Raw genomic sequence first — 27,707 nt, forward strand, 5'->3', positions numbered from 1 at the left:
GCTGTCCTCCAGACCTGACTGCGTCTCTGTCTGGGACTTCACTCTGACTGACTGCTCTGCTTGTTCTGCAGGCTCTGTCTGTCCTAATCCCGCCCCAGACCCAGTTTATAAGGGCAGATTCCTCCCCTCCCAGGTCTGGGTGGGCCGTGTTGCATGCTTAGGGCTCCTGACCAGAGAAACCTCCCACTTGCTCTGAGACATAATATTTCTATTACTGTGGCAACCAGACCCCTGGGGTGCCACATTCCCCCCTAGTAAATTTTAATACTCCGGGACTAAACACATTTTTTTTAAAGAAACATAAATACAGGGTATAACAATAATACAATAACATATTTACAAGAAGCTTTAGTTCTTTAAAGGTCACGGCGTGTCCGCAACCGGGTGTCCATATCACCCAAGGTGAAGTTTGTGAAACAAGAGGGCGTCCATGTCACCCAAGGTGAAGCTTTAAGCAAAGTAGGGGACCTGTCCAAAGCAAACCCCTTGCGTTGGCCTTGGGTGTGGCTGCAAGGCTGAAGCTAACTACTTTGGGCCGCAAGGAGGCCACGCCAGACAGGTTTTCTTTTCCGCGGCCGTCTTCGCAAGAGGCACCAAGGTGCAACTATCTACAAGAATTGTTCCGGTTATCCAGTGTCCATAACCTGTTAGTCCATATAAATCTGCAGGGTAACTGAGAAACATAATTAGTAACAGGCAACAAACATAAACCATAAACAGTTAAACAGATAAATTCACAGTGCATTAGTTTAGATTTTCCAGCGAGCGGGCATCTGACCTCTAGTGACTCTAGTAGGCCTACGGAGCTCACTAACTGGTCCTGCACTACAGGGTGTAGGAAGTGTTATGGGCAAGCTGGGCAGCTGTCTGCGCACTCTTTGGCTCACTAGGGGCACGGCAGGCTCTCTACTAGCAGAGGGTTGATTCTCCTGGGCTGCTGGTATGGATTCTTCTGCCTCCTGGGCCGGCTGCTCTTCAAGCTCTACCTGGTCTTCTGTAGGCACTTGAGGGGCTGGCTGGAGAAAGGTGAGGACGGGCACCACGATAGCGTTGTTTACTTGTGTCCAGGTCCGGGGAAAGTCTCTGAGTACGGTGCTGATCATTTCCTCCTTTTCCTCTACGGGTTGTGGGTCTTCCTGATCTTCATCCGTGCTTTGCAACTTCTCGGGGCACTTTTTCAGGTGGTCTCTGGAGACAGTGGCTGTGGTCTCTCCTCCATCCTTGCTGATGACGTACACCTTTGGATTATTGTGGCTTGAGGGCAGTACGGTGTACGGGTCCTTTTCCCACTGGTCGTCCAACTTATGGAGCCGCCTTTTTCTTTTCAAGACCTGCTCTCCAGGTACCAGGGGAACAGCGGGAGCATGTTGGTTATAAGTCCTCTCCTGCCTTTCTCTTGATTGACAGAGACTTCGCTCGACGCTCTCCTGTACTTTCCGGTACTGCTGCTGCCTTCTGTATCCCAGTCTGTCTCTGGCGAGGTGTCCTCGGGTATCAGGACTCCCATATCCAGGTCAACAGGCAGCTTACCAGGTCTTGCTCGCATTAGGTAAGCCGGGGTACAGTTGGTGGAACCTACCGGGATGTGGTTATACAGGTCCACCAGATCGGGCAGTTTCTCAGGCCACAGACTGCGTTCTTCCAGGGGCAATGTTTTTAGCAGATCTATCACCACCTGGTTCATCTTCTCGCAGAGTCCATTGGTTTGGGGGTGATAGGGCGTTGTTCTTATCTTCTTGCAGCCATACAGGTTGCAGAACTCCTGGAAGACCTCCGCTTCGAAGGCTGGTCCTTGGTCCGTCAGCACTTGGTCCGGGTACCCGTGTGGGCGGCAGAAGTGCAGCTGGAAGGCTCTAGCTGCTGTTTGTGCTGTTAAGTCTTTGACGGGGACCACCACTAGGAACCGGGAGTAGTGATCCACGATGGTTAGGGCGTAGACATACCCGCTTCTGCTTGGAGCCAGTTTAACATGGTCCAGAGCGACCAGTTCCAGCGGCTGCCTGGTGATGATGGGCTGCAGGGGAGTCCTCTGGCTGGCACGGTCCCTTCTTCTTAGATTGCACGGGCCACAGTCTCTACACCACCTCTCAATGGCTCCTCTCATGCCTATCCAGTAGAACCGTTCACGCAGCAGGAACTCCAGCTTCTTCCATCCGAAGTGCCCTGCCCCATTGTGGTAGGCCTCCAGCACCATAGCTGCGTCCCGTCTCGGTACCACCACCTGCCAGATCAGTTCATGTGTCCGGGAATTGACCATTCTGCGGCACAACTTCTCCTTATAGAGAAACAGTCTGCTCTTTTCCGTCCACAGTTGCTTGGTCTCTTCCGGAGCGTCTGGGTCCAGGCGGGCGTCAGCCTGGGTCAGCATTTCCTTCACCAGACGGACTGCGGGGTCACTGTCTTGCGTCTCCGCCCAGTTGTAGTGGGGTAAGGGGTTGAACGTAGCGGATCGCTGGCCCCTCACACGGTGAGAATACTGGGTAATCCCGTGACGGTGGAACGCAGGGAGTTCGATCTCTTCCAATTCTTCTGGATCCTCCCCTTCGTCCGGTAGGTTTGGCATCCTGGACAGGGCGTCTGCGTTGGTATTGGAGCGTCCTGCCCGGTATTTGATCGTGAACTCAAAATTGGACAGGCGGGCCATCCATCTCTGCTCCAGGGCACCCAGTCTTGCAGTGTCCAAGTGTGTCAACGGGTTGTTGTCCGTGTACACGATGAACCTGGAAGAGGCAAGGTAATGCTTAAAACGTTCGGTTACTGCCCACACCACTGCCAGGAACTCTAGCTTGAACGAGCTGTAATTCTCAGGGTTTCTTTCCGTGGGTCGCAGTTTTCGGCTGGCGTAAGCAATTACCCCTATTATAATATGCTGGATCTGGGACAGTACGGCTCCTAGCCCGATGTTGCTTGCGTCCGTGTGGAGGATAAAGGGCTGGCTGTAATCAGGGTACGCCAGGATTTCATCCCCCGTGAGGGCCATCTTCAGCTGGCGGAAGGACTCCTCTTCCAGCTTTTCCCATCTGAAGGGTGGCTTCTGGTTTTTGGCCTTCCTGGACTGGCCTATCAGGAGGTCCTGCATAGGAGCTGCCTTCTTGGTAAAACCGGGAATGAATCTTCGGTATTAGCCTACCAACCCGAGGAACTGCCGCACTTCCTTTATGCTGGATGGTCTTGGCCAGTCCTTAATCACGGTGATCTTGTCAGGGTCGGGGGCTACTCCGTCAGCACTCACCACGTGTCCCAGGTACTGTACCTTTGGCTTCAGTAGATGACACTTTGAGGGTTTTACCTTTAGGCCATAGTTTGCCAGGGCTTCAAACACTTCTGCCAGGTGTTCCAGATGGTCCTCATAGGTCTTGGAATAGACGATGACGTCGTCCAGGTATAATAGGACCGTCTCGAAGTTCCGGTGTCCCAGACAGCATTCCATCAACCTTTGGAAGGTTCCTGGTGCGTTGCAGAGCCCGAACGGCATACAGTTAAATTCGCTGAGTCCCATCGGGGTGGTGAATGCGGTCTTCTCCCGATCCGCCTCTGCTACAGGAACCTGCCATTACCCGCTAGTGAGATCCAAAGTAGAGAAGAAGTTAGCAGATTTTAATGCAGCTAAGGACTCTTCTATCCTTGGTAACGGGTACGCATCTTTGTGTGTGATACGGTTGACCTTCCTGTACTCTACACACATTCTCATGGTGTTGTCTTTCTTTTTCACTAAGACTAGTGGAGCTGCCCAGGGGCTACAGCTGTCCCTAATTACCCCAGCCTCCTTCATGTCTTTTATCATCCCCTTGGCGTGTTGATAGTGTGCAGGGGGTACGGGTCGGTATCTCTCCTTTATGGGAGGATGGTCTCTCGTGGGGATGTGATGTTCTACCCCCTTTACTCGCCCGAAGTCCAGCGGGTGTTTACTAAACACTCTCTCGTACTCTTGAACCACCCGATAAACTCCCTGTTTTTGGTGTGAGGGAGTGGAGTCAGTACCCAAATGCAGTTGCTGACACCAGTCCTCCATTGGCTTCTTAGAGCCGTTACCTTCCTCTGGTTGAGATGGAGGCAAGGGTTCCACGGCCTGTACAGAGTTCTGGTTTATGGTGAACAATTTGGCTAGCGTGGCATACCGGGGCAGGTATACTTCTCTCTCCCCGATATTTATGATGCGGACGGGCTCCCTCCCATGACGTACATCGACCACCCCCCGTGCTGTCAAAATGGTGGGCCTACTGTCTGAGTAGACGGGTTCTACCATTGCTTGGTAGTCTCTACCTCTTAGACCAATAGCTGCCCGGCACCAGATCATCATCTCACTTTTCGGGGGCATAGCAATAGGGAACGGGTCACACATTTTCACGCTACCTATCTCACCACCAGATAGTTCCACCTGTTGCCGTTTCATCAGTGCCCGGATTTCTTTTTGGAGGACACGCTGCTGGCTGGAACTGGCATTCTTGGCAACCTGCTGCAAAATAAGAATCACCTCTGCAAGACAGTTTTCGATTACGTTAGTACCTAGGGTTATTTTTGGGTGACTCTCGCGACGATCAATGTCCACAATGATCAGTCCTTGTGCCGGCAGTTCAACTTTACCGACCTTGATGGTCACTACTATAAATCCTATCTGTGGCACGGGCTGACCATTGCTGGCGATAATGCTCAGGTCGTCATCTGGGTAGCGGGTTATGTCCGAGTCATTCCAGTACCGCTTGAAGAGCACGTACGGGATGGTGGTGACCTGTGACCCGGTGTCCAGTAGGGCACTTATAGGAATGCCGTCCAGTACCACAGGCAAGACCAGACTTCCCCCTACGTACTTATCACGCCAGTTCGATGGGCCTGATGATCTTATGCCTGGGGGTTGGCCCTCTACCCCAGGTTGTGCCCGTTTAAATGACAGTACCTTGCCATATGTCTGGGTTGATTGCAGCGGCGGCAGATGGGTCGTCCGTCCTCGTTGTACCGGTCGCTGGGTCTCCCTCTGGCCGGTGGGATCCTCCTCAGTCGGCGCCACGGGACGTCCTCCGGTCCGGATGCCAGCTGGATCTTTCCTGGAGAAGAGACCTGTAAAGACTGCACAGTTCTGGTTAGCGCGGCAACGCTCTTAGTCAGCTCTTGGACCTGATGGTGCAGGTCTGTTGCCGGGTCTTTGTTCAAAGCCTGCGCATCAGCTCCCACAGGCCCTGCAGACAAGGGCGCCACGTCCTGGTGATAAGTGATAGCAGGGCGCCTGTGGGTCACAGCGCCACCTGGTGCCGGTTCTCGGAGCACCCGGATGGCTCTGTCCTTGAACTGTGCAAAGTCCAGGTCAGGGTCCTGTAAGGCCATTGCCCGCAACTGGGTTCGGTGGGCATTGCACAGTAGACCCTCAATAAATTGTTCGGTCAACAGCTTGTCTTCATTTCCCACACTGTCAGGGTCTGCCTGGTTAATGGCTCTCAGGGCCTCTTGTAGGTTTAGAGCATAGTCTCTTATACTTTCATGTGCCCGTTGTTTGCACCCATAAAATCTGAGCTTTATTTCGGCTGAGGTGCGGGTGTCAAATGTGTCTTTCAGCCGGGCTAGTATCTCTCTGACAGTCCTCTTCTTCCCAGGTGACCAGGACTTTACCTCCCTTTGGGCTGCCCCGATTAACTGGGCCACCAGGATGCTCACTTTTTGCTCTTCTGTGAGGGGGTATACCTGGAAGAGGCTATCCAGTTTTTCCCTAAAGTCACTTAGAGTATGTGACTCCCCTGAGTACTGGGGTAGCCAGGTTGCCCCCGGGATATAGGGCATGGTGAATGGCATGACCGCTGCAGCGGTTGCGTTGGCGGCGGCTGTGGCAGTGGAGCTCCCCTCGGTGTCCGACATCCTTCTACCCCCCTAGTGGACCGTGGCCTACCTTGCGATGCTCTTCTTCCATAGGCCGCGGCTCCGCAGTCAATCGTCGGGGTAGAGGACCTGGCGTCGCGCTCCGATGACGTCAGCGTCGCTCTTCCTCCCTTCCAGGACCTTACGCAGCGTCGGTGCGTGGGGCGGAGCTTCGGATCTCACGCGCTTTCGGCGTCCACGCCCCTCTTCTTCCCATGCGGCGTCCCATGCGGCGTCCCGAAGATGGCGTCCGAAGGCGGGAAGCAGCTGCGGATGGCGGGAAGACTGCAGAAGACGGCGGGAAACGACCCAAGATGGCGTCCGATGGCGGGAAACTGCTCCGGACGGCGGGAAACTTCACCACAGGTAAGTATAAAAGTCTTTTTTCAGGCACGCATGAAATCCTGCCGACTACGCCAAAGTTGACGCGCCCCCTGGGCCTGTGCTGTGCAGGGGATACCCGGAGCCAGATCGCTGGGGGTTGTAGTCCTCCGTGGCGGTGACCCGGTCCGTGCCCAGGGCGGTCAAACCAGTGGCAGTCTTAGGTAATAACAATGTCCGACTACGCCACCCGTGGATTGCGGTCAGTGGGGACCGCCGCTGCGCTGCAGACCGCTGAGGCTGATGTTGTCTGCGCAGCCGAGTATGGGATAACTCCCCATGGGAGAAGTATTGCCTCAGGGCAGCTAGTGTGAATGATGGGAGTGATGGTGTGAGTGTCCCAGTACTGACGGTGCTGGTGCGGCGATGAAACACAGAGACGTGTGGTGCAGTTCAGGGTCTTTACTGATGGTAATAAGCAGACCCTCCCGGGAGTACTGGTTAGCAGTAGGGGTCTGGTCAGTCTGTGAGCGAGCAGGATCTCCCCTGGCCAGGTGGAGTTGTAGGCCTCCCCGACTATCTGCACTCTTTCCTGGCTACCTTGCTCTATGCGGGTAGAAGTAGCCCACGTCCCTGAGTATACCGTGTGGTGCTCACCCGTATGGCCGGTGACTTGGGGCCTTCCGTTAGCCTCCGCTTCACGATGGCGGTGCTGGTCCCTTGCTTGTGACCGTGCCTCCGGGCTTCTAAGGCCAGAGGACATGGAATCCCCTGCCGGTTGGATTCTGCTGCTGGACCTGGATGTCCCCACAGCCTCGGACTCCGTGTCCGGGTTTAGTGTCTTCAGCCAAGGCGAGCTTTCTAGCTTCCTGCCTCTGGCACTCGCTCCTGCTCCTACAGAGCTCCTGTTGTCACTTTCCCTGTGTCTGCTGTCCTCCAGACCTGACTGCGTCTCTGTCTGGGACTTCACTCTGACTGACTGCTCTGCTTGTTCTGCAGGCTCTGTCTGTCCTAATCCCACCCCAGACCCAGTTTATAAGGGCAGATTCCTCCCCTCCCAGGTCTGGGTGGGCCGTGTTGCATGCTTAGGGCTCCTGACCAGAGAAACCTCCCACTTGCTCTCAGACATAATATTTCTATTACTGTGGCAACCAGACCCCTGGGGTGCCACATATGCATGTGTCTGATGATGTGTCACACACCACATGGCCAGATAAGGTTGTAAAATGTTAAAATGACATTTCCTGGTGAATGCATTTGTCTTGGTTGAAAGCAATTCAAAAGTGCAAAAACGCATCAAAAACGCTACGTGTGAACATAGCCCAAGTTGTGGAGGAGTATTTTTGTTTTTGGTTATTTATTTTGCCTTATATACAAGTCATTACCCTGGAAAGGATGTTCATTAACATATTTCCCAGGAAAATCCATTTTGGTTTAGTTTTTGTATGTTTTATTGTGAGTCCGTGAAAGTGGTGTAATACTCTGACCACGATGTTGACAGCAGTGATCTGGGAGTCAGAGATGCTTCCAGGGGTCTTCCCCATGTTGTTTCCATGTCATTTGAGCACTGTTCCCATCGATTTGGGCAATTTTTAGGCCCTCTGCAGACCGCCGGGGGGAGCCGCCTGAAAAATGCTCAAGTTTCCCATAGACTTACATTGGGCTCGTTGCTCGGGTCGAGCACCCGAGTATTCCAATTTTCTCGACCCGAGCGATGAGTACCCGAGCATTTTAGTGCTCGCTCATCACTAATCTGGAGCCATGGCGACTTGACGGATAAACGATCTTTAGGAACTTCGATCTTTTGCAAGCCTAGATAGGTCCACCAGGGTCTTCTCCACTGTTATTTAGTATCAATCCATCAGGTTGCTGGTCTTCCTCTTCGCCTTGTTCCATCTATTCTTCTGACCATGATGTCCTTCTCCAGTGATTATTCGTCGTATGTTGTGTCCAAAGTAGGCTAGTCGTAGCTTGGTGATCCTTGGTTCGAGAGACATGTCTGACTTGATTTATTCCAAAATGAATTTGTTTGTTCTTCTTGCCATCCATGGTACTGATAACTTCATTCTCCAGCACCACATTTCAAAGGCGTCCATTCTTCTTCTGTCTTGTTTCTTTATCGTCAAGGTTTTGCATCCAGCCAAACTATACACAAGTCTTTCCTCAGTGATAGTAGTTTGCAACACTGGGGTCTTGAGATCTAGATAGACAGGGACATTGTCTGCATGAGCTTTATATGGTGCCCTCATTATTGTGTTGGGCTCCTCAAGGTACTTTGACTCTTTCCTGTATGTATATGCCTGTGATCGGGAAATTAAACTTGTGATCTAGTCTGTCCCAGGAAAAAAGGCTAAAGTGATTGTCCACAATTAGAATAAATTGTATACTTTTTTCCAGAAACAGCACCACTACGATCTAATGGTAGTATCTGGGATCACAGCTCATCCCCATTCATTTCAATAGAAAAGCATTGCAATACCACTCTCCGCCATGAACAAGGGTGGCGCTTTGTCTGGAGATTGATCAGATTCTATTTTCTAATCAGCGACAACGCCTTTAAGATCCTCGACTTCCTGATTGCTGTGTAGTAATAATTTGCTTTGTATATTAAGTGACATAATATTTCTAAATATTCTAATATCAGTGAATGGTTTTCTGCGACTCGATTCTCAGGTTGACAAATCTTTTCCGTTACTTTTAAAATGATGGATTACATTGTCTGTACAGGTCACTCTGTATCCGGTGGGAAAAATTCATTAACGATCATCGAAACAACGGCCATCATTTCTCAAGCCCTACCTGCCGGCTCAACCAATATGCAAGTCAGTCTCCATGACATGAGGCGAAATGTGGCAGAACTCCGACTCCAGCTGCAGAAGATGAGGCAGCTGCAGGTCAGTGGTCACGATGGCATCCTTTAATTTAACGCGCAATTTCTTTGGCTCATGTGGATCAGGACGTCTTTAGTGCTCCTCTTATTTTCAACAATCGCACTTGAGGATGGTTCAGTACCTGCCTCCAACTCAACCGCTTTCACACCGGTGTTTCATGGTCCAATAACAAACCTAGGGTCTCCTCATCCGAACGCAAAAGCCTCATAGACATATGAGTGTCATGAGTTTGGGTCAGGAAACCCCCGGTGGGTATGGACATCACGGTCCGTGTTTCTTGGATTATGTGGCCAGTGTGGACAGCCTCTGTGGCATGTAGACAATTATCTCTGGCTTACATTCATTTACCTGCAGTCCCAGTAATATACTGACTTCCCTGTATTAGGACTCGCTCACACTGGCGTATAACTCTTACAAGTGCTTTCCTATGTTTCATTGGGTAGCACTCGCTCCAATGTTATACTATGGAGCAGTACCAACTAGTGTTTTTTTTCTCATGCCGAGTCTGCTGGCGTTTGGCAGCCTATATCGGATGGTGCTCACCAATACAAATCCGAGTGCAGTCCAATATATTCCGACTCACACAATGGAGAAGATGGAGAAATGTAGTTCTCCATCTTCTCTGCACCTGTGATATGATTCTCTCATGCGAGAGAATCGGATCGCAGTAAAATAACAGTCGGATCACACTCGCAGCAGAGTTTGAGCCGAGGGTCATTTGCATATAGCAAATACAGTTCCATCGGATGCTATACGCTCGTGTGAGCGTACTCTTAATAGAATAAAAAAAATCAAGAAGTCACTGCCTCCTACAAGATCATATAACACTCATTTGCTGCTGCTCTGCTCATTCCCATCATCTACTGAGAGTTCTATCCATAATAGTGATCCCTTGTGTAGGACAAAAATAGGGGGGGGCACAATCACTGCTGATATCTTCCCTCTTGTCCGGTTCCTGTCTCCCCTGAAGACTCTTGGATGAAACGCGTTGGGGAACCTGTATGTCTGATCCCTGGGAGAATACTGTGGGGTATTGTGTGGCTTCCTTGTGATGATGCCCCCCCCTTCTGTCCTACTCAAGGGATCAACTAACCTGGATTACTATTTTAGGACACCACCGGGACCTACGGTGAGATTGTTCCATTTTCTGTTCGAGTTCTATCCATAACCACATCATAGTGAGGTGCACACAGTCATGATGAATGATCAGAAAGAGTTCAGGGCACGTGTCCAATGCACATTTTACTCCATTGTCTCGAGCACCTGTGTCCTCATATTGCATTTACAGATGTTCATTCCTGAGCCACCATCTCCTCCTCGCCCACTCCATAGGTGCCGTGGTGTTACTGTACATTTGTGATCTGTTGGAATCTATATCATTCTTCATTACACTTAATCATGGAGGGAGGTGGTCACGGTTTTGGCCAGTTTATGTAATTGTAGACATGGAATAAGCAGTAATAAGATGCTGGCGGCAAGAGTGGAAAGTAAGGGGAGGGCGGAGAAGACAACGTAATGGGGAAAGAAGGACTTATAGAAAGTCCAGAAATACTTGTGCAGAGAATAATGAATGAAGAGTTTGGCAAAAAAAAAGGAAGTAAATCTATCTGGGGTATTAGTAATGAAAATACATATTTTCATCCAACCATTTCAGATTTTTTTTTTCGATAATGATGCCAAATTTTTAAGGGATCTCAAAAGTAAAGTATGAAAAAGGCAAACAAACAATGCAAAAACAACGAGATGGATGCAAAAAGAAAAAAACCTCTCGTCCTGCGCGATACTAACTTTGTATGTTTGTGCCAGGGAATGGGAGCGCAAGTGACTGGGAACTACAACTCCCAGCAGATGTGAGATTGCTGCTCCACGCTGCTGTATTCCTTCTCTACCCGCTGCTAGTGGGATCCGGAATATAATCCAAAGGATAGATCAAAAAGGGATAAAACATATCGAAAAAAATTACTTTTATGATCAAGGATAATAATTAAATTTAGGAAACATTTTGGAAGAAACACCCTTCTCCACGCTGGTTTTATGCGGTCGCCTTTACGCCTTTGGAGGCTTATGGAGGTCCAGTAGGGATCATTAGACCTCTGTCAGGCCCGGGTTACGGCACCACACAAGTGACAGACTATAGGAAGTAATTACCAGATACTGGATACGACTCCTTGTAGGAAGGTTGTATGAATCATTTGTAATGAATAGCACAGGACAGTGACATTTTCATAGAATGACAATTTTGGAATGTTGCTAAATGATTATCAGATTTCCTGTGTAGAAATAAACGAGATAATAACAAGTGCATTTCATTGGGTTTAGATAAATGGCGTTTCTATTTTATTGGGGTATGTGTGTATTTTATGTATAATAGGTTGTTTTACTTAATAAAAATATTTTATATAGAACTATACATTTGTAGCAATGCTCATTGCACCACCTACAGGTGGATTGCAAGAATTACACCTCATATTCCAAGTTTGAAGGTTTTTTATTTACTTTTGAGAAACTGCTGAAGAACTAGTGCAAATTGATTCACACATCCCAGTCTATGAGACACAATTGTGGTTTGTGGCCGCTGGACAGGAGCAGCAGAACCGCCTTTTACCTGTTGGCATTCGTGGCTCTACTTTTGATCATCCGGCCTGGCAGGGCTGGACTTGTGCATCACGCTGCAACAATCATGTGGCATCAGTCCGGGTAATCAAGAAGAAACGCTGATGTCGCCAGGTAAGAAGCGGTTCAGCTGCTCCCGTCTATCAGCCACAGACCGTCAGGGGTCGATAGACTGGGATGGGCGAATCGATTTGCACCAACTCTAGAAGTCTAATTCCCCGATTCTTAATTTGCATTTTTTAAGTCAAAGTTTTGTCTTTTTGCATGGGCAGTTTTTTGTGCCAAATTCATTAAAAATTGTTAATGACCATGCAAAAATGCTTTTTTCCCCTTTTCTTTTCCTGTACTTACACCGTTTTTAGTGAAATGTCCCACGACATTTTCCATAAGATATAAAATTTTGCGTGATAGCCGCACACAAGTGCGGCTATCACGTGGAATAGTGAATTCCGCACACAAAAAAAATTGGATAGACGTTGCTTTGCATTAGGTACTGCGGTATATTTGTGCCAAAATTTAACAGCATTTCGAAAAAGCCTCAAATATTATATTAGCTGAAAACAGCTGGTCAATGAAAACCGCTCTTACATTGTCAAGCAAAAAAAAAATATGATGAAAAAAACTTGAGTAAAAATGGTGCAAAAGCCATAATAATATTGTGCAAAAATCATTAAATCTCAGAAAACAAACCTTTACTCCAAAAAAAAAGCACAAAAAGTAAATGGCAGACAGTTTATGGGGCCAGAGCCATTAAGCATTTTATGCTGGAAAACTAATGTTAAAAAGTTGCACTTTTTTTGCTTAACACATGTATGAGCAAAGATTTTTTGGCTTTTGGCGTTTTCAGTCCAGTTGATGAAATAGTAAAGGCAGCAGCTGACAGGCGGTCACTCGTTGACTGCAGCTGGCATGTAACACACTCTCCGCAAAACATAGCGCCGACATCACTAGATCAGCATCAGTGCAGGTTAGTATACACTTTTTATTTTATAAGGGGTCCTGAATTGATTAAGCTGGGGTTGACCACCAGAGGACAACTCCCTCTAAACCTCGTCTCCACCCTACCGTTCCTTGAATACAACCCACTCCTCCCAGTATTGCATTGATCCACCACAGAACGCCCACTCTTGGGAAGGCTTAAATAAACCCCACCGGCCGATGGGTCCTGGGAAATCTGGGACAGTTGGAAAATAAGCGGTCCTTGTATGTAAGGATTATAGACTATTTCTCATTCTGTTTTTTTTTTAGGGGAACAAGTTTCCCAATTAATAGGAATGCCATTAATCTATAATTACTGAAACCTTTCAGAAAACTGGTGAAGGTTTCTTATGCCCCAGGGTCTCGGGGAAAATTAGGAAAGAAGAAGGGTCAGAGAATAAGTATATGGCTACGGATGAATATTTTTGGCTGTATGTTTCGCCATGTTTTATACATAGTGCCCACCTTCTTTGAGAGGACCACCCCCTAGGAGACCACTTTTTAATGCAACATTTTGGGTTTCAGTGTATTTTGTAAATTTGGATCCAAGCAAAGTCTCCATGAGAAAAAAATCTGACATTCAAACTCTAAATACAAGGCACATGTGGACCCCCAATACGGAGCCTTTAATTTGTCTTCAGCCGCCCTGTAATAAGCGACGGCTTTGGACGTCGGCTCGGATTCTCCGGGTTGATCTGTGATGACTCCACATTTAGTTCGCTGCTGTTTAATTAACATAAAAGCCATGTTTGTTTCCTCGGCGGGAATGAAGAGTTTTCATCTGTGAATTGTAACTGCGTGTAATTAGGAGACATTAAAAAACACACACATTCCCTTTTATGTATCCAGCATTTTACATGAATCCCAGCCTATTTAATTGCTTCTTTCTCCACTGTGGAACTTAGTGTTCTCCTTCCCTAAAACTCGCAAACTGCAGAAGATCTATTTCCAGTAATTGGTGAGAAATACAGTAATTAGACTTTTCTCCATGGACTCTTAGTCATCCTGTCATATCTACTCCATTGTGCGTCCATGGGGGAAAAGCAGTGATGTTATAAATTAGGACACTTTAAGTTGTAAAACTTTACATTAAACACCCTTTTAGGGTCTTCTTCATTAATATAGGAGAGCCCCTCTAGGAATTAACCGGAGAAGAGAGGAGTCATTCAGAGCATCTCTAGATCTGGAGAACCCAACATATCCATTACATAGACAGCCTATTGCTTTCAATGGATGTCCTGTAATGCTACATTTCCCCAGTGGAGGCACTGTTATGAAATTGAGCACTTTCTGTCAAGTTCCTCTATAGTTTTCAGCTGATCGCTGTGATCAGCTTATTTTTGGTAGATCTTTGTAACAAAAATGATTTGTCTGGACTGGACATCCCCTTTAAAATGAAAAAATCCACAGTTCAAGTTACAGTGCATATGATGTCAGGCCCGAATATTGACCCCCCCCCCCCCCACCATCACTTATGTATTTATTTTTTTTAGTTTTTATGGCCACACCTTTCTTAAAATTCTCCGAGAAGGACTGTATAGTTCTCATGTCTGGAAGTTTGCACAGTCTCTGCCATCTGCGGAGAGACACCAAGACCTTTGACACAAAGTATCTCTTCTTAAAGGGAATCTCTCTCCCGGTTTTTGCCACTTAATCTGAAAGCAGTATGATGTAGCGAAAGAGACCCTGATTCCAGTGAAGTGTCACTTACTAAGTTGCTTAGTGTAGTTTTCATAAAATCACAGTTTTATCAGCAGGAGACTAACACTAAAGAACAAGTAAACCTGCTGCCAGATAGTCCAGCCACGCCCTCAGCACTGATTTGCAGCTTTCTGTGTAAACTGTGCATAGGCAGAAAGCAGCCAATCAGTGGTGTGGGTGGGGTTATGCCAAGCTCCGCATTCAGAGAGCTGATAAATGTGCAGAAGATAAAGCAATAATCTTGTAAAAATGACAGCAAGAAGCTCAGTAAGTGACACACCGCTGGAATCGGTATCTCTGCCCCTACATCATGCTGCTCTCAGATGGGCAAAAACCTGGTGACATATTCCCTTTAATCCCATCAATTGTGCCCTTTCCCCCAATTTGATGGATTCCTGGACAAAACAAAATGAAAAAACACCCAAAGGATTATCAATCAACTCTAATCAGAGGAGTAACTATAGTCCTCCCGGGCCCTAGAGTCTAGAGGGGCCCAGAATACCCTTTGACCAATATGACAAGACCAATACTATTAAATACACGTGATAATTGGGGGCCCTGCTAGAATTGGGGGCCATGATCTACAAGTTACGCCTCTGCGTCTGAGTAGTCCTCATCGTCCATATCGGCTGGGCTTATGGTGCAGTCAGAGATCAACCTTCCATCTCACCGAGTATCATTACATAATCATCATCTCCACGCTGCCTCCATCTCCACCATGAGAGAGGAATCGCAGGAGCAGAAAAGAAAAAAATAACTTGTTTTATTATTATTATTCCAGGTGCAGAACCAGGAGATGGTGAGAGCCATGATGAAGAAAGCAGAGCAAGAAATCAGTAGTAAAATGTCAGAAATGGTAAAAAACCTGGAGGATCCGGTGCAGAGGCAACGCGTCATGGTGGAGCAAGAGCGGCAGAAATACCTCCAGGACGAGGAGCAGATCGTCCTAAAGTTAAGGTACAAAACAACAAAAAAAAAACTAATTGGACATGATGCTCTAGTAAATGGAAATGTCCTAAAAGATGTAAGAAGACAACCGCTTTATTTAATAGGATAACACACTATGCAATTTCAGAATACAGGCGTAGAGGAGTGCAGGAATATGGACGCTGACTAGATCTAGCAAGCTTCAGAGCAGCGCCTGCAAGCTATATAGTAAAGAGTTTGTAAGTGCTGCCCTCTGCCCAGAAAACCATCTACCGCTGTTAAACTGCAGAGGTGGCCATTATTTTGGGCAATGAGCAGTAAACTATAGAATTCAAAATCCCTCTGTTCTGGAGAATGAAGAGGATTTTTAATAAGTGAATCGCAAAGTTCTTGGTTTTTATAAGCACTTTGGAGTTTTACCCATTTCAGGAGTTGAGATAACACTTCTAGTTTCATGGTCTAAATAACTTGTCCTGATCGTGTGGCGCACACACAATGGTATGACCGTGTACTGAGCTGTGCACCTGTGAGTCCATCACAAGACTTGTCCTGGTAAAGAATTCTTTTGAATGACAACATAATCTTGAAAACCATGAGGAATTAATAGATAATTTTTTTTTTTTAACAAAATAAGAATTGTTTTTTATATAAAATGTAATAACCTTTGTTTCAACTATAATCCCGTACATATACCATAATATAAAGATGGGTTGTAGTCCAAGCATCATCTGCATGGAGTTTTGGTGTTCTCCCCATGTTTGTGTAGGTTCCAATCAGGTACTTGGGCTTGTCCCACACTCCCAAAAAATACTGTCAGGTTATCTGGCTTCCTATGAAACCATCCCTTATGTGCATGAGAGAGGAAATAGGGGTCAGGGACTGATGAGCATGATGACAATCTCTGTACTGCGCTACAGAATCCAGTGGTGATATATTATCAGTAGGAAACAGAAAAAATATAAAATGTATAGATACAATTTAAGAAAGAAAGACAATTTATTAAACAGTCTCTTTTCTTTCTTTCATTTTCCTAATCTTCCTTTCTTTCCTTATCTTCCTTTCTTTCCTTATCTTCCTTTCTTCTCTTTCCTGCTTTCCTTCTCTTTCCTTTTTCCTTCTTTCCTTTTTTCTTCTTTCCTTCCTTCTTTCTTTTTCCTTCCTTCCTTCTCTCCTTCCTTCTTCCTTTCCTTCCTTCCTTCTCTCCTTCCTTCCTTCCTTCTCTTTCCTTCCTTCCCTCTCTCTCCTTCCTTCCCTTTCCTTCCCTCTTTCCTTCCTTCCTTCTGTCTCCTTCCTTCTCTTTCCTTCCTTCTGTCTCTTTCCTTCCTTCCTTCCTTCTCTCTCCTTCCTTCTTTCCTCCTTCTTTCCTCCTTCCTTCTTTCCTCCTTTCTTTTCTTTCCTTCTTACTTTCTTCCTTCCTTCCCACTTTCCTTCCTTCCTTCCCGGTTTACATCCCTCCTTCCTGCTTTCCAGCTATCCTTCCTTTCTTTATAATATAATTTAAGATATATATATACACAGCAGGTGAAATAAGTATTGAACGCGTCACCAATTTTCTAAGTAAACATATTTCAAAAGCTGCTATTGACATGAAATTCTCACCAGATGTCAGTAACTACCCATCCAATTCATCATTACACATAAATTAATTTATGGACATCTATGATCTGATTTCTTTGCCTGTGTGGATTGGATAGGTTGTTACCGACATCTGGTGAGAATTTCATGTCAATATATATTTCTTGAAGTATATTACATACAGTGTAAATATTATATTTTGTGCTGACTTCACATGACTGCATTATACAAGTCCTCACATTATAACCTGTAGCTTATGTAGAACTACAATTCCCAGCATTTCATAATAGATAGAGAGCAGATTATAATGAAGTATTGATTCATGTAGCAGTTGCTATTTTTACCCTCTGTAATAAATAGGCTTTATGTGTCGGCTGTGGTCGGCCGCAGTCTTTCCCTCCTCTGATTTCCCCCTCTCCTCCTATCTTCTCCTGCACTCTTATATTCACAGCTCCTCCTGCAGAAGGTCATTAGTCACCGAGGACACGTAATCTGCCCACATTTACTGCCGGATGTCAGTGCCCTTGGTCTACATCCATAATCCCCTCACGGTCTATGAGCCGCTGACATTTTTATAGAAATCTTCCAGTTTAGGAGATTTTTTTATTTTATGTTATTCTCAGTTCCTCACTTTCCAGTGAGGGCATTTTCGGCAGCGATTCCTCTCGGAGACATCAGCCGCTGTTCTGCCGCTCAGCTCCCTCTAACAGCATGTTCCTGTCACAGCCGGGGATGGTCCTAGTGACATCAATCATCCATCTCGTCTCTGCCGCTAAATCCGCCCGCCTCCTTTTTCACTAATTCGTATTCTAAATTGTCGCGATTAAATAAAGCGCTCATCATCATGTCTGCAGACGCCCCTAAATTTATGTAAAACACATCAAGGAAATCTATTACCTACTTTATTCAAAAAAGGTAAAGACATTTATGCCATTTGCAACTTTTATCAGATTTGCGCTTTTCTCACTGCTTCGCCTCGTTCACACTGACAGACAAAGGTCAGCTAAGTCTATTAAATTGGATCTGCCTCCAGATTTCACACTACAAACTGCAAACATTATTAAATATATCTCTCTTAAACCTGATGAGGCTGGTGTACTTACTTTAAGAAAACCATGTCAGAATAGCTGTATTTTTTATGTTTTCATAATTTATATTACGGGGTTATTTTTATCTCCATAGATGGATATTGTTAGATAGTGCGCCTGATAACAAGCACTTTTGTAATTTGCTGCTTATTAAAATTTGGAGCCGTTCTCGAAATAGACACTTTTTTGTTTCCAGCTCGTTGCCTAGGAGACCGACCACTGCTGCTGTTTAAGCTTGTGAGCACTGCGATAAAGCTGTCCAGTATTAGGAGGTAGCAGCGATCCTGACCGGCTTCAAAGCAAGCTCAATAGAAAAGAGCTTGTAAGCACTGCGCATGTTTCACTGTTTCGCAGTGGAGGTCGTTCTCCAAGGAAACAAGCTGTAGCCAAAATAAAAGTGTTAATATCTCAAGAACGACTGAAAATTTTACTAAACAGTAAATTACAAAACTGCTTGTATTTACAATCACTATCCGACATGGACATAACAGATGCCTAAAACGGTCACTTTAATAAGAGGCTCATAGAACAATTTGTAAAGTAAGTATGCCAGCCTCCTCAGGTCTGAGAGATCTTTTTAATAATGTGTGCAGTCTGTATTGTATAAGCATCTTACTATCCATTTATCTAATATAGTGCCAACACAATGTTGTACAGAGATTGTCGCCATTCATATACGTCCCTGTCCCCAATCTAATTTCCCTATGTCAAACACAAACATCAAGGCAGATTGACTTTTCCAAACGCACCAAAATTACAGCTCAAAATGCACTAAAAACTTGCATCCACAATTATTATTGCTTTAGATACTTTCTTTTTTCACCTTACTACACAATTGTCTGAAAAAAACAAAAAGTAGCCACGGCTGAGAGAACCTGCAAAATACGATAGATTTAATATTAGCACAAAATTCTGATCAAAGAGACACCATAAGTAACAGAAAAGTGTCTAACATTTTCGCAAGTTGTTCCCAGATAGGATAAATCTGTTTCCAGCTTTGGCTGTATTTTAACATTAGGCAAGGAAGCTTTCAAAAATGATACAGTCATTCTGAAATGTATTTTTTCAAAGTAAGTACACCAGCCTCATCAGTCCGAAAATATCTAATTATATATGTATGCAGTTTATATTATGAAATATAGTGACTGTTTTAGTTTTAACCCCATTTTGAAACCTCCAGAGCGCTGTTCTGCCTGTCCGATCTCTCAGGTCATTGGACCTCGTGGTGGAACACGTCATTAGAAAATCCAGGACAGATGCAGTAAATTATTTTGTGTTGGTAGATATTCCTGTTCGGTGCTGATAGTTCCCATGACTGACCTTATACTCCGCTATTAGTATTAGTACAGACTGCAAGACACGAAAAATCCATAAACATATTCATAGACTTTGCCAAATCTGCAGAGCAAGGAAAACACAGGAGCTTTATCTGAATGCGTCCCGAAGATTTCCTCCCGGAAATTCTCTGTATTAATGCACATTTCCAGGCATTTCTTCATCTTTTCTTATACTCACATGTCTCAGGATTCACTATTTAAAAATACTAAACTGCATGTATTAGCATATTATTATTATTTATTATTATTATTATTATTATTATTTATTATTATAGCGCCATTTATTCCATGGCGCTTTACATGTGAAAGGGGGTATACATAATGGAAAACAAGGTCAATATTCGTGAACAAAACAAGCCAAATTAATTATTTAATGAGCAAGGAAATAACAAGGATTGGCAGAGTAGGCAGCTGCCTATGGCACTGGATAAATTGGGACTAAGCTCTCATATGAATGTTTGTCCATCAGGGACCTTGGAGTTGGAGGTGCATTCTAACATCTCTGAACTAGGCACCAACAAAACTTCTCTCCCCCCTGATACTGATTGGATGAGGCACAAACAATGGAGAATGGAGAAGGGGCAGAGGGGTTCGTGTGGGACTTTTTTTTGGAAGAAAACATATTTCTCTAATCCTGTACAATCCCTTTAACCAGGCGATTGGGTTTAAGTTCAAAATGATTTTATGGGTTACGTTTTGTGAGTTTTGTTGCTCTTTGTTCCAGTGACTTGGAAAGTTTTGTAGAAGACATAAAGAAGGATTCCAGCTCTAGCCGAGGAGTAACGCTGAAGGACGTGGAGGATCGAGCATTTGTCCTGCGTCAGATTGGTGAAGCCGTGTCTAATCTGAAAGGTAGGGACTAAAAAACATCACTCGTGTTTAGATTCATCATGTGCATATACCGCACCGTGTAAAACTTTTAGGCAGGTGTGAAAAAATGCTGCAGAGTAAGAACTCTTTCACAAATAGAAGAGTTAATAGCTTCAATTTTTATCCATTAACAAATGGCAAAGTAAATGAACAAAAGAGAAATGTAAATCAATATTTGGTCTAACCGAAACTGCATCAAAGCATCAATTCTTCTAGGTACTAGGTTCACAGTTTTTGAAGGAAGTCAGCAGGGAGGTTGTTCCAAACATCTTGGAGAACTAACCACAGATCTTCTGTGGATGTCGCTTGAGTAAATTGTTCTGTTTCTTTGTGTAATCCCAGAAAGACTCGATGATGTAGGGCTCTGAGGGGGGCCAGTATCATCACTTCCAGGTCTCCTTGTTCTTCTTTACGCTAAAGATAGTTCTAAACAGTCATTTTCCTGCTGCAACTTGAATCAGACGCCTCCCTGATGGTATTGCATGATAAGTATCTGCCTGTATTTCTCAGCATTGAGGACCCCATTAATCCTGATCAAATCCCTAAATTCCATTTGCTGAAATGCAGTCCCAAACTTGCAAAGACCCTCATCTTAAAACCCTTTTGTGTTTTGAAAAATCTTTGCCTGGGAGAGTAGGCCCTGATTCATCAAGACCAGCGATTTATTCGTCTGTCTTGATGAGGAGATGTTTTGAGAGTCAGACGCTCCTGATTCATTAACTGGAGTAAGATTTCTGGTGTAGGGAACACCACAGCTCATCAGGAATGTGTCGTCGAGCCCCCGTCCCAATTCAGCTATGACTATTTTGGGGAAACTGGAAAGAAAACGCTGTGGATCACCAGCTCCTCCTCACTAGACTCTGCTCTATTGGCCTCAAGGACACTGTTCTCTCCTGGTTCTCCTCCTACCTCTCTGACCGCTCCTTCTCTGTGTCTTTTGCCAGCTACTCCTCCTCTCGCCTTCCCCTTATTGTCAGGGTTCCTCAATGATCAGTCCTAGGCCCCCTTCTTTTCTCCTTATACACTGCCCCTATTGGACAAACAATGAGTAGATTTGGTTTTCAGTACCATCTCTATGCTGATGACACCTAATTATACACCTCTTCTCCGGACATCACCCCTGCATTATTACGAAATACCAGCGATTGTCTTTCCGCTGTGTCTAACATCATGTCCTCCCTCTAGCTAAAAGTGAATCTGTCGAAAACTGAACTTCTCGTATTTCCTCCCTCCACTAACCTACCTGTGCCCGATATTGCCATCTCGACCATTTTTCCCCGGTAACATGTCCGCTGTCTTGGGGTCATATTTGATTCAAATATTTCCTTCACTCCTCACATCAAATCACTCCCTCATTCATGTCATCTATACCTCAAAAACATCTCAAGAATCAGAACTTTTCTTACCATTGACTCGGCAAAAACTCTTACTGTAGCTCTTATTCATTCTCGTCTTGACTATTGCAACGCTCTACTAATCGGTCTCCCTCTTTCTAAACTTTCCCCTCTTCAATCCATCCTGAACGCAGCAGCCAGGATCATATTCCTCGCCAACCGCTACACCGATGCCTCTTCCCTGTGCCAGTCATTGCACTGGTTGCCCATCCAATACAGAGTTCAATATAAGCTTATCACTCTTACCCACAAAGCGCCTCCATACTTCAGTACCCCCCTACATCTCCTCCCTTGACTCAGTCTACCACCCTACACATGCCGTCTGTTTTGCTTATGACTTACAACTAAAATCCACCATAATACAATATTCCCACTCCCATCTCCAAGATTTCTCATGTGCTGCGCCAATTCTTTGGAATGCACTACCCAGGACAGTTCAAGTAATTCCCAATACCCACAGTTTTAAGCATGCCCTAAAAACCCATTTCTTTAGACTGGCCTATCGCCTCTACACACTTATCTAACTGTCCTAGTTTGGCCCATGTTAACATTTTCATCAAATTCATGTTCATACCATCCATGCACTGATTAGCCTCTGTCTGTACTGTACACATACTGGCTGGCGACCAGTTCATGCAATGTTATGTACATACCCTATTTAGCATATTATGGCTGCATTATACAATTTTTGTACATTTTACCTTTTGTGTCTCCCCTATTTCCTTATAGACTGTAAGCTTGCGAGCAGGGCCCTCACTCCTATTAATATCTGAGTTACGCTTATTCTGTAACATCTTTTTGTCTGGTCAAGCCCCCCTAAAATTGTAAAGTGCTGCGGAGTATGTTGGCGCTATAAAAATAAAAATTATTATCATTATTAAAAAGCCAAAAGTCGCAACATTTTTCCGCAACTCCAAATTGCATAACATTTTTTGGACTTTTCAAAACAAATTGCTTTGATGAAGCAGGACCCTTGTGTCTTTTTGCTGTACACAGTGTTGCCAAGGTGTATGACCTGCTAGATAAAACTGTCTTCCAAGTTAACACCAAAACAATATAAATTATAGAGGGCCTAAACACCATCTAACATCAAGAAACCCCCCTATACTAAAAGATATACTTTATTAATATTATTAAAAGGTAACATAGAAAGCCTAGAATTCTGTCTGACCTCTATGCCAGTTGGTTTGGTGTATTATATTCAGACAGAATTTTAGGCTACGTTACTTTTAATGATAAATAAGAATAATAAAGTATATATTTTAATATAGTATGAAACTGTCTTCCACAACCTCACCTTTGTAGCAGAATGTGGCTGTTCCTCACCCAGTTTTCAGTCTCCTATGCACCTGTTTCTGTTTTAGTTAATAACTGTGTTTCAACCCATGTATGAAAATTATGATCATTATCACCTTTTTGGTATAAATGGTTACTCATACACACAGTGATTTTGTTCGAGTATGGTCAGGTGTATGAGTAACCAATTATACCAAAAAGGTGATAATGATCATCATTTTCATACGTAGGTTGAAACACCGTTATTAACTAAAACTGAAACGGGTGCATAGGAGGCTGAAAACTGGGTGAAGAACAGCCACATTCTGCTACAATGGTGAGGTTGTGGAAGACAGTTTCATTCTATATTAAAAGATAATATTAATAAAGTATATTAAAAGTAACATAGAAAGCCTAAAATTCTCTCTGAATATAATACACAAAACCAACTGGCATAGAGGTCTGTTAAAATCTTATGCTTTCTATGTTACTATTAATATTAATAAAGTATATCTTGTAATATAGGATGTGACTGTTTTCCACAACCTCACCTTTGTATCAGAATGTGGTTGTTCCTCACCCAGTTTTCAGCCTCCTATGCACCAGTTTCAGTTTTAGTTAATAACTGTGTTTCCACCTATGTATGAAAATGATGATCATTATCACCTTTTTGGTATGATTGGTTTCTCATAATACTGACATTGCGCATGTGTACCTAGAAGAATTGCCGGTTTGATGCTGCTTTGAAGGCAGAGGGGAGTCTCCCCAAACATTGATTTTAATTTCTATTTTATTCATTCACTTTACATTTTGTTAACGAATGAAAATAAACTATTAACACTTCTATTTTTCCTACTTTGCATCATTTTTACACACCTGTCTAAAACTTTTGCACAGTAATGTATGTAAATAAATATATATTGTTTTAGGCAGGTGTGGAAAATTCTGCAAAGTAAGAACGCTTAAAAAAAATAGAATATAACACATTTCTGAAGATTTGTGATAGACACGACACTTTTTGGGCAAAATATTATAAAATAGCACCACCTAGTGGTCTCATTGCAACATAAGATGTCGCCGTGAATTCGAAAAGCGTAGGACCATTATTCCTGTAGTGCGGTGTGACTAAGTCCATAATGTGTTTTAGTGCGAAAATGTAGATTGTTCTGCAGTTGATTATTATGGGGCACTGACAGTCAGATGATATTTTACCTTTTGTATATTATGGAGAAAAAAATGGAGAAATTTCGCAGCAAAGTGAAGTCAGTTTGCCTTTATTCTGACATCATTAAATCTTCAACATAAATGTAGCATGTTCTTTGTATTTCCAGGGGAATTTCCATACCTACAGAATAAAATGAGGGCTGTCTTACGGGTTGAGGTGGAAGCAGTTAGGTTTCTGAAGGAAGAGCCGCATAAACTGGACAGCTTATTGAAGAGGATCCGAAACATGACTGATGCCCTGTCTGCCTTAAGAAGGTGAGATCAATTCAATCCATGCATTTTTTTTTATGTTCAAAACTTAAAAGGGAAACTGTCAGGGTGTTTTATTACTGAAACAAGTGGTATGGCTGTTTAGGTCCTATCGCAACGATAAAAATGATACCTGTATTGTAGGAATCCGATATCACGCACGGTGTGGGAAAGACTAAGTGCAACACGAAGGGATGAGGGGAAGGTAGCCCAAACGCTAGTGAAAGGGGGAGTGGAGACCCCTAGGCAGATCTAATATCACCCTACCAGTCCTATATAGGTTTTGCACCTATCGCCGAACAGGAAACCTAATCCCTGTATATCCCTAGAGCTAGGCTCTAGATAGGGAGGGGGGAGCACTGGTCAGTCCCCACTACAAACTAAAGACAACAAGGGAGACAAACAAAGGGGAAAAAACTTAGCTTGAGCAGACACCAGAGAGATAACATCAAACATCCTCCAAGGGCACCAGAGAGGAAGCTAGCCGACTGCTATAGCTCCAAGCCGGTACAAGGGAAAATGAAAATATCACCAGCAACTCCCTGAAGTAGACTGAGAGTTTATAAACCCCCAGACCAGGGTGTGTCAATCAGAGCAGGAGGGAGGTTGCCGCTGGGTCCAAAAGTAAGAAGGATTAAGAAGGCGTCTGTAATGCCAAACACAGTGACCTTCTGCAGCCAGATTCAGACCGACTGTCTGTTACACCTGACACACCCGTAACATCCGATGTGCCAGCGCTGAGATATCAAGCTTTGAAGCCTCATACAAAGTAGGCTGGCAGTGCACTGGGGGCGTGTCCATACACTCAAGGTGCATCAACACGCCCCAGTGCACTTCCAGACTAGTTTGCATGTGGCTTCAAAAGATGGATTTCTCAGCGCTGGCACATCGGATTACTACAAGACAGGTGTCATTTTTCTTGTTATTCTGTGATCTATACAACCGTAAGATTTGGGTGATTTATAAAATAATCCTGACAGAGCCAATTTAGTAAAAATCCTGACACCCGAAGGAAAGTATTAAGGCAGTAGAACCTCTTCATATTCTAGTGGAAGTTGAGCCCAACTAGGACACTTTAAAGGGGTAATACTGCCATATTCTAGGACAAGCAGTAGATTTGTATGTTTCGTCTGAACTAAATCTCATGGCCAGTGGTGCTGCTGCACTGCTATCTATGAAAGCATGTGTTGATGTTGAATTGGTGGAAAGTGATGTTGAATTGGTGGAAAGTGGTGATGCAACTTCAATATTTTGGCAAAAACTAACAAAGTTTCGTCTTCACATAATGTTTGCTTTATTTTATCTCTAGACATGTTTCTGATGGATCATCCAAGACTGTTGACTACAATCAAAATAACCAATATACAATCAGCGAGAAAGTTACCGAAACTGAAATGATCCAAAGCAAAGAAGATAAGAATCAAGTCTACCTTCAGTCAGCACCGATCGAACCAGGACCCACAGCAGAAGCCCAGACCACCTCTGTGAAGTCAGAGGTGGTACCGTTGTCTGCTGGAGTTAAAGTTCTCCACGTGCAGAGTTCGCCCGTCCTCATGCAGCAGTCCCAACACTCCTCAGCTCTGGTGAACCATGCCTTTACTTCCAATACCCAGAGCAGTCATTTAGTAGATTCATCAACAAATCACCCGTCATCAAACACAGCAGCACCTGCGACACCGGAGCACACTCCAACTGCACAACCTACTCAACAAAACAACGGATCCTCCGGCCAAAGCTTATTTATTGAAGAAATTCAACATGTAGGCTACAGGAATCGAGCCGTGTCTATAGAGGTACATGAAATACTGCAGTAATTATTCTTCATGGATGATGGTGTCAGACTTTATTGTATAGCCTGATAACAAAGTTCCCCTCCCCCGTCCCTCCCAAGTCATTTAGTCTTAGTGATTGGGAACGTTAGGTGGACTTGTGACTTTTTATCCTAAATTGGGTGACCCAAAATAGCTCCAAATAATTTGTCATAATTAGCTAAGGTAGTTAGTGGGTTTATGGTAATACTAATATCCCTGGGGTTTACAGCACTGAAGGTGTTCATGTGAGTATCCCTGTTAGCCATGACCAAAGAAAGGTTAAAATGTGTATCCCTGGTGGTCTAGGGCAATGTATGGGTGGGCATTATTACCAGGATCACTGGTGGTCTACAGCAGGTTTACACATACCTGGTATCCAGGGAGTTGTGGACCCCACCAGGCTTAAGCGTTGTGCCTGCAGCTTTTTGGACTTCACATGGAGAGTGCCACACATGTACAGCCTCCTCTCCATTACCCACAGCAAGCAATGAGCTGTGGTCTTAGGATAAAAAGATTGGACACATATGGCATTTCCGACCGATGTGCCATAAATGTTCCATATGTGACAACTCCTTTTAAAGGGAGCATTTGGTAGACCTTAACATATTGCCTTAACCTTCCCATAATGCCCAAAGAACACCAAACTGGAAGGCACAATAGTGTCCAATGAATGGCCTTTTCTTAGCACCAATCAAGCTGTAGAAAATTCCACTACTATATGGCCGATTTCACATGTCGGTCATTCGCAGATTGTAACGTCTGTATCGGTCACAGTTCACATGACCCAAAGTCAACTGCTTCATAGGCTGTCAAGTTCAGGTCTAGAGACTCGCGGGGAGACAGGACATCAGGGTCCATACTCTTCACATGAATGTAAGATGCATGAAACCAAACTAAATAGGACTGTATGTTTTTTATGTAGTTGCAGGGACTGGGCACTGTGAATGGTGACCTTTAGTGCTCCTCACTATTTGCCATACTGATTTTTTTGGGTTCCGTAAAAAGTTCATTATATATTTTTTTAAAATTTTAGTCATTGATCATGTGTCTCTCCTTCTAGGAAGCAGAGAGGAAATTTGAAGAAAAAAGACAAAACCTGGACCATTACAATGGAAAAGAATTCGAGAAGATGCTAGAGGAAGCTCAAGCCAATATAATGAAGTCAATCCCCAGCCTAGAAATGCCATCACACACTTCAAAACTAGAGAGCGTAGAAAAACTAGAGGTCAATGGTATGATCAATGATAAAGAACAATGTCCTTTTCTTATTAGCTTAAGGATTTTAGGTGTTTAATGTGGGATTTTCTCTTTTAACCATATAAATGGAACATGGGTAACGGTATCTCATTGGGTACATGTTTGTGTTTGGGTTATATTTGTACAGGAAATATACACTGCTCAAAAAAATAAAGGGAACAGTCAAATAACACATCCTAGATCTGAATGAATGAAATATTCTCATTGAATACTTTGTTCTGTACAAAGTTGAATGTGCTGACAACAAAATCACACAACAATCATCAATGGAAATCAAATTTATTAACCAATAGAGGCCTGGATTTGGAGTCACCCCCAAAATTAAAGTGGAAAAACACACTACAGGCTGATC

At 44.4% G+C, this 27,707-nt stretch overlaps 1 protein-coding gene across 13 annotated transcripts in view; it reads left to right on the forward strand.

Annotated features, from left to right (window-relative positions):
• Positions 1-27,707, forward strand: part of KIAA1217 (KIAA1217 ortholog) — a 456,094-nt gene that overhangs the window by 419,301 nt on the left and 9,086 nt on the right. For all 13 annotated transcript variants that reach the window (XR_012320033.1, XM_073677511.1, XM_073677510.1 and 10 more), the window contains 6 exons: positions 8,893-9,059; positions 15,130-15,305; positions 20,000-20,127; positions 24,146-24,293; positions 25,597-26,080; positions 27,159-27,330. Coding sequence is in view for 12 of the 13 variants with exons in the window: in XM_073677511.1 (XP_073533612.1) it covers positions 8,893-9,059; positions 15,130-15,305; positions 20,000-20,127; positions 24,146-24,293; positions 25,597-26,080; positions 27,159-27,330 (1,275 nt within the window). In the remaining variant the exon portion in view is untranslated. The remainder of the gene's footprint in view (positions 1-8,892; positions 9,060-15,129; positions 15,306-19,999; positions 20,128-24,145; positions 24,294-25,596; positions 26,081-27,158; positions 27,331-27,707) is intronic.

Source organism: Phyllobates terribilis, unplaced genomic scaffold, assembly GCF_046119375.1.
Source record: "Phyllobates terribilis strain yellow unplaced genomic scaffold, ASM4611937v1 Scaffold_4__5_contigs__length_816908805, whole genome shotgun sequence".
NCBI classification, from domain to species: domain Eukaryota; kingdom Metazoa; phylum Chordata; class Amphibia; order Anura; family Dendrobatidae; genus Phyllobates; species Phyllobates terribilis.